The 7,660-nt window shown below is 37.9% G+C and overlaps 1 protein-coding gene across 1 annotated transcript in view; it reads right to left on the minus strand.

Moving 5' to 3' along the window:
- LOC107721152 (ceramide kinase-like) overlaps positions 1 to 7,660 on the minus strand; it is a 21,604-nt gene that overhangs the window by 8,742 nt on the left and 5,202 nt on the right. Inside the window, exons 4-8 of the mRNA XM_016529022.1 lie at positions 6,584 to 6,709; positions 5,774 to 5,840; positions 4,712 to 4,857; positions 1,332 to 1,406; positions 474 to 602 (exon numbers count right to left, since the gene is read on the minus strand). Coding sequence (XP_016384508.1) covers positions 474 to 602; positions 1,332 to 1,406; positions 4,712 to 4,857; positions 5,774 to 5,840; positions 6,584 to 6,709 — 543 coding nt within the window. The remainder of the gene's footprint in view (positions 1 to 473; positions 603 to 1,331; positions 1,407 to 4,711; positions 4,858 to 5,773; positions 5,841 to 6,583; positions 6,710 to 7,660) is intronic.

The following is a 7,660-nucleotide window of genomic DNA, read 5'->3' on the forward strand; positions in this document are numbered from 1 at the left end:
AATGAATGGGATTGTGTCGCTTTGCTGTTGCGTGTCGCTTGTAGTGTGAACAGGGCTTTAGTTGGGGGCATCTAATATCCAGCAATATTAATGAATCGACTGTACTGACAAGACTGGATGAGAACTGAACTGAGCTGGATGATGACATTACTGTTTTCTACAGAGCTGAACTCATTTCATAATTGATATTCTTGAATGGAACTGAATCAACACTGAACTGACCTTTTATAGCTGCTTTACAGCAGAATTGCTCTCTGAACCATCACTGAACAATTATTTTTCTGTTTGAAACAATCTTTACTGTATAAAGTGCTATATAAAGAAATGACTTGACTTAAAATTAGCAATCAGTTTTGCACTGCATTTGAAAATGCAAAAATCTACACTGAAAAAAAAATGGTGTAGGATTTACTTTGAAGCTATTTTCACTCAGAAATTACTAGTAAATTTCACAAATAATTACACAGATGGGCCCATCCAGCGCTTCCTCTCACTGTCTGTCAGCACATCTCCGTAGAACCCGTAACCCAATAGTGACACAGAGTAACGCAGGAAATGGTCTTCATTGTGCACTGAGCAGACATCCATTGGCTGAGAATCACCTGCAGAAAAAGCCAAAACACAGGCTGATAACATCAGGATTGTGTGCTAGGATGCCACATCTAAGAACAGAGCACACTGCAGCAAAATTAGATCCGTTTCTGTGAAAGTAGCACACTAAACATTTTCCATTTTGGTGTAATGCTTTATTTATGCAATACGTCACTCAAAGCTGTAAGTTACAGTGATTTTAAAAATACTGTTTTGTATATTGTAACTATTGTTACATTTTAAATGCCTTTACTTTCCAGTTTTTTCAAAACAAAACAAAAAATCCTAATATAATTGGATTTATATGTCATTGTAGCATCTGCTATTTACAAACACAGGCAGTGTTTTATTTAAATAGTACTGTAGAATAATTGAATCATTTTGAACTTATTTACAAAAATGATATAAATAAGAGTCACTATTAACACATCTCTTTCTTAGGTTCGAGGACAAGAAACAACATGCTTAAAAAAACAAAAAAAAAAACATAATAAAAATGTCATCTGGATTATTATCTTTTTTTTTTTATTTTTATAAACCACAAATGCATGACAAGTTGCTCACTTCAGAAAAGAAAACCAGAATCTCTACTAGTTGACACATTTCTACCCTTGCATGAAACATTCTGTCATAGAGCTCAGTCCTAGCTTTAAAATACTAAAGATACATTTGCATAAACATACTGTACATACATAGCTAGATATGTGTATCATACTGCAGATATGGAGATGACCACTTACCCACAACGATGTGCAGTGCTGAGGTGACAGGGTCATTTGAGCCAACTGTTGCGTAGCATATACAGTCAGTCGAACCTGTTTCAAAAACACATTTCATGGGTCAGGGGTTCAGAAATGGCCTAAATCCATCTCTCATAATTCACTCTGAAGGTTAACGTATGAAAATCACACTTTCATTTTCAATTTTGGTGGCACACGGGGGCAGCTGCAATCTAACCTTCAATTGTGAACACTAACCAAACATCACAAGCCAATGGAGTTTTTGGTCCATTCAGCCCTTGTGAGAATAAGAAAGTTTTTTTCGATCTTGCAATGATTGTTGCTGAAGCATTGCAGGGCACTGTTATATAGAGAGATGAGATTTCAAATGAGTTCAGCCCTCTTACTGTCTCTTATATGCTGTCTGGTAATCTAATCCCTCTTCCTCAAATTGCTTATATAACAGCGTGAGGTTGAAGATTTAAAAACACACCGACTGCAATCTGCAAACGTGACAAACTGATCATTTCATGATCCCATTATTGTTTCCACAAAGGTGGAAAAAGTTTATAGTTCATGTTAAAAGTTTGTATATCATGATACAACCATTTAAAAAGCAAAAAACAGCATGTTGCTTAAATGTCAGTTCCGTAATGTGGCAGTACCATGATACAGTGACAGTATTACATAACATCCATATACCAGGTGTAACGCCTGGACAAATCAGACACACAATTATTTGTTATATTTAACAAATAATTCCTAACACCCCTCACCCAACCAACAAGCCAACTATGAGCGTCTATGGACCCTTCCCCCAAAATGCAAATAACCCCACAAGGACAGAACAGACATCTGGGGCCCGTTCTTCGTACGTCGCTAACTCAGTTAGCTGGATTTGATTGTTGACGATTTGGCATGCTCTTGGATTGTTTGGTTTTTAACGCTTTTCGTCAGGTGTCTTTATTAATTATATGATGTCATTACGTTGCTGTCTTGCCGCCAGCCAATCGCTGCATTGCTGATCGTGTTTTCGAGTATCGATACATAGCCCCTTTTAAACCAACCTATGACATTTGTGTGACATTTCATCTCGGATGTAATAAGCGACATACGAAGAACGGGCCCCAGGTTAGATTAGTTGATTGTAACAGATTAGTTGATTGTAATATTAATTCTGCTACAGTTACTACTGGTAGCTGAGGTAAATAATTGTAATTAATTATAATTAATTGTAATTATTTATATACATTTCCTTTTTGAGCTAATTTGCAATTTTTTTTAAATTTAATTACAAATACATCAAGTAAAAATGTCCATGGAATGATATGTATTAAATTATATAAAAAAAAACATCATAAAAAAAAAAAATAATCTATTAAAAAATGGCACTGTAATGTTACATATTCAAAAATGTATTTATATTAAAAGCCCATGTAATTGTATTTAAATAAATAAAAGGAACAAACGATCAATGTAATCATTTAACAAAACGTTTTAAAAGCATAGTAAATAATATAAATAACTATATTAACATGGCATTGATTTAAAAAAAAAAAAAATAATTGTATTACCACAATACATGTCCAAAAACAAAACAAAAATGTATTATGATGACATACAGTATATCCAATAAACCACGACATTAGTATGCTATATAAAAAGGGTATTATTATTATTATTATGTTAAAAATATCATGCTAATAGCTTAGAACATTTTTGGTTTTGTCAGTGGTTTCAGATGCTTTTTGTGTAATAAACATTAAGTCAGCATCTAAAACATTTAATCTAAAATGGTATTAGTACATTTTAACGTGGTACTTTTTCAAATAAACATGATATTATAATGTTAAAAATACCATAGCATGTTTTTTTTTTTTTTGTCAGTGGTTTCTAATGCTTTCATCTCTTAGACATTGAAGTCGAAGATTTGTCTCAAATTGCCTTGTTGTTCAGATCAGTTGTCATCCAGACACAAGATTATGGACGATGAGCTATTCGTAGAAACTGTCACTAGTCCTTGCGTGTCTGGACAACGTGAGATAAGGCCATAAATAGACAGAATTACACACGCTGATAACGTAACTGATAACAACCTGAACTCTTAGGGGTTCGACATTGTCAGGTTTATATGGCAAACAGTAATATCAGAAAACACGATTTGAGAAGCCGCATTCATTAAGTTATCAATTGCTGGCAAAGCTCTTGTGAAGGGCGTTCTGCAGTGCACGACAGCAGTCTATTTGTTCTGCTCGTGCTCGTTCAGGTTGGTCATTTATTAATAACGTCTTTGCCCAAGTATTGACAAAGTATTTTTTTTTTCCTATTGTCTGGACTTAAAAAATTTAAAAAGCACAGTATGTTTTATATTCTAAATCTTTTGTGTGTGAGTGTGTGTGCAAGGCTGCATTAAAAAAAAAATCAATTACAGTAACATTGCATAACAATTTAAAATAACTGCTTCCAATTTTATTGTATTTTAAAGTTTTATTTATTCCTGTGAAGGCAAAACTGAATTTATAGCAATCCTTACTCCAGTCATCAGTGTTACCTGATCCTTCAGAAACCATTCTAATATGCCGATTTGGTGCTCAAGAAACATTTCTTATAATTATCAATGATGAAAACAGCATTTTATTTTTGTGTTAACGGTAGACTATCCACAAAGGAATTAGAATGTATTAAAACATTAAAAAAAGCTAGACGGAAATTTATTCAGCATTGAGATGCTGAAAAAAGCAAGACGCTCTATAACAGCCAGAGATATTAATCAAGCAACTTTACATAGACCCACAATTTAGAAAAAATAGTGCATACAGATGCAAACATGTTCTATGTGAATGACCCGATAGACTTTGATCAGAACATGGTATCATCGAAGGCAACATGATGTTGCTTTCCATTATTTGAATAGCCTTTATATCGTGAGTGCACCTCTGATGCCTAAACATGCTCTTTAGGCAGCTCACTAGGTTTTGGAAGAGAGCTATAATCTCCCGCGGTTCTCCTCTATTATGCAGCTGTGCCCATGCGCAGGTGTAACACTTCCAATGACTTGGAAATATCTCAAAACACAAACGCTGTAATGGAACCGTGGGTGACAGATGCCTATAGGAACACTGCCAAGGAAGTGACGTGCATGAAAAAGCAATGAAATGCATTCTGAAGAACTGTCTTGGCTGTATAGACTCCAAGATTTGTGACTGTAAGTGATTCCCAATCCGGGAGCATCACCAACACTGTACATTTTGGATGCCTCCTTTATCTAATGCACCCGATTCAGCTCATCAGCTTGTTAATAGAGTGCTCATGAACTGAATTGGGTATGTGAAGGGACATGTACCAAATGTGTTGGGTACATGCTTGATTACCAGGATTGGGTATCACTGCTGTAGACCAACCTGCAGGAATGATGCCGATGCGAAGTCCACATGGCATAAGGGTCTCCTCCATTGAGTTCTCGTCCACACCTGCTTCTCGCTGTGTACGGGAGACAAGGCCATGCATCATCTCGCTGAACATGCCATCTCCTCCAACACACACCACACTGCAGACAGAGACAGCACTAATCACTTCAATGCATATTTGTTTAAAACAAAATTTTCTGTAGTGAATGGCAGAGCACAAATTGTCATATTAATGAAATTTGGTCATATTACAAAAATTGTCAAATGCTCTGCACAAATAAAATTGACAAAGGTAATTGCTACCATTTTTGTAACTAAAATTAAGTAAAAATATTCATGTTATTCTCAGGTAAGATGACGATAGAGCCTTCTCTGTGTGCCCCCCTTGACTTCATTGTGTGCTTGCTTTCATCACTTTTGTTTTTGTTCTTTTCATTGTTTTTTTGTCGTGCACTGGTTCGTTAAACTGAACAGCCAAAGGGTGATCTTTTCACCGACTGCCCAACACCAGTTCAACAAAATGTGGCCAACAGAGACAGTGCAGAACACACTGCAAAAGCTGATGGCTCAACAACGGCCTGACTTTGACCAACTGCCGACCATCGGCTTGGTGCGTCACGGCCTTAAGCGGTAGCAATAGCAGTAAGATGGAAGCCTTGTTGCTTGTGAGAATAATAGATGTGGTACCTGTACCGATAAAGTTCCGCAATTTTATGAGCTTTTATGTGTGAAAGTGGCTTGTGTCTAAACTGCTGTTCACAGAAATGCATGTTAAAAGGTACAGGAAAAAGATCCAGACCCAGCAGTCAGAGTTGTTTTGTGAATCTCGCCTCTAGCCCAGCTTTGAAGCAGCATCCATGTTGCTGTCACCAAAAGCCACTTTATTTTAATTCGTCATTTCCCAAGCTGCTCGCCATCATCTGCCGCAGTGCCAGGCTGATGTGCATTGATGTGCAAATGTTAATCTGAGCTTTGCTGCAGAGGACGCATTCCTCACTGGGCAAATTAAGAGTCGCCGCTCAGTGACCGTGATCTCCCAGCAGGACACCCACTCACCCGTCATACTTCTTCAGATCAGCCTCCGTCTTCAAGTGGTCCCTGGCATGATTTGCACGTTCGGTAACTATAGAAACAAAAGAGAAAAAGCCATTGTTAACGGCGACGATGACAGTGAGGCTGAGCAGAGGGGGGAGAAACATCATTATGTTCATCTGGCAGTTAAATTGCATTTTTCTGCTGGCTTGATAGAGACCATCAATCAGCCACATCAAACGATGAAGCTGAAGGTGGGGTAAAAAACAATCCCCAGTATATTTCATTACCGGTTCTTTACCATCAGCAGTGATGTAAAGCTGTAACTCAGAGGGATGTGCTGAAAATGAATGGGGCCTAGGACCGAGCCCTGTGGATCACGTTGATGATATATGCCAAAGGTGATGAATGGAGCTTATTAAACCGTCGGCAGAACATCTTGTTTGGCTCCTCTAATGATTTGGTTTGAATGGTATTTGTCCAGCCAGACATGTACTTTACCATTTACAAAATGTTCACATGGTCGTAAAAAGAAGACCTTCAAGCAACTGCTGAGTAAGACTGTAAGCCTCAGCTCTACCAGCCAATGTTCACGCCAACCCAGGGTCTTCCTCCCTCAAACTTAATAAATAATGGATGACTTTGCATTCCTATGTTTATCGACTATCACAGTTTGCATTATGGCCAGCTCCGGTGATAGATGGCGCTGTAAATAAAATCATATTCGTGGGATGGGTTGGCAGGTGGGGCCATTTGCCAACGGAGATCTATTTGCGAAGCATAAAAGCTCATTTTTTATTTAAATGTTAATGCAGGCGGCTGACGGGCACTCACCAATCACGTCGGTGGAAATGGAAGCCCGGGAAAAGATGGGGGCCACTTTGTGGTCGTAAATCTGCTTCCCAAGTTGTTTTCCTCCGTAGGGGTTGATGTACACTAGCAAATTCTTCGGTCGATTGGCTGCGGAATGAGAAGCGGTCAGAGCATTAAAGTGAGTTTTTGTTTGACAACAGTCATCCTAGGCTGTCAAAATTACTTCATTAAGTTGCTTTTGAAAAACTTCATCTGATGTGACAACATAGAGAAGACCAAAACTGTACTTATGCCTACACTAGAATCCAAACACCCCAAAAGTTTCCATAGGATTGGTAAGAAATATTATGGGTTATTTCAAATGTACAATTATTTTCTCAGTGTTCTAAACTGGCGCAACTGAGTGGAATTTGCCTGTCCACACTTAGAGCATATCAGAACATATTTGATATGTAATATACAGCTGGATTAAGATTTTTAACCAATAAGATTCCACTTTGGGCGGAGCTACTGAGCACAGACCAGAAACAAAATGGCTAACAGAAATACCAGCTATTTTGGCAGATTAAAACACAGATTAAAAGGGAAGAGAGATTTTATCACGCTATGTCAACAAGGAATTAGTGTCCATTACTTATTTATACCATAATTATGTACAGTACCAAATGTGTGGTAGTAATTGACTATAAATGAATGAAAAACGTGTTTACAGTAAATTCACATGTAATGGACACCGAGCAACTATTTTGCAACTATTACTTTTTTCAAAAGTATAAACATGTTACTGAGGTACACACAACTGGTGTGAAAATCACTGACCGACCTATAACAATAACTTACCTTTTTTTGCTATAGTGTGAAGTGACGTGTGGACAAGTGACGTGTGGCCAAGTATGGTGACCCATACTCGGAATTTGTGCTCTGCATTTAACCCATCCAAGTGCACACACACAGTAGTGAACACACATACCGTGAACACACACAGTGTGGAGCAGTGAGCAGCCATATTGCTGCGGCGCCCGGGGAGCAGTTGGGGTTTCAGTGCCTTGCTCAAGGGTCTCATCTCAGTCGTGGTATTGAGGGTGGAAGAGAGCACTG

This window comes from Sinocyclocheilus rhinocerous, unplaced genomic scaffold (genome assembly GCF_001515625.1).
Source record: "Sinocyclocheilus rhinocerous isolate Xijiao unplaced genomic scaffold, SAMN03320098_v1.1 scaffold1322, whole genome shotgun sequence".
Lineage (NCBI taxonomy): Eukaryota > Metazoa > Chordata > Actinopteri > Cypriniformes > Cyprinidae > Sinocyclocheilus > Sinocyclocheilus rhinocerous.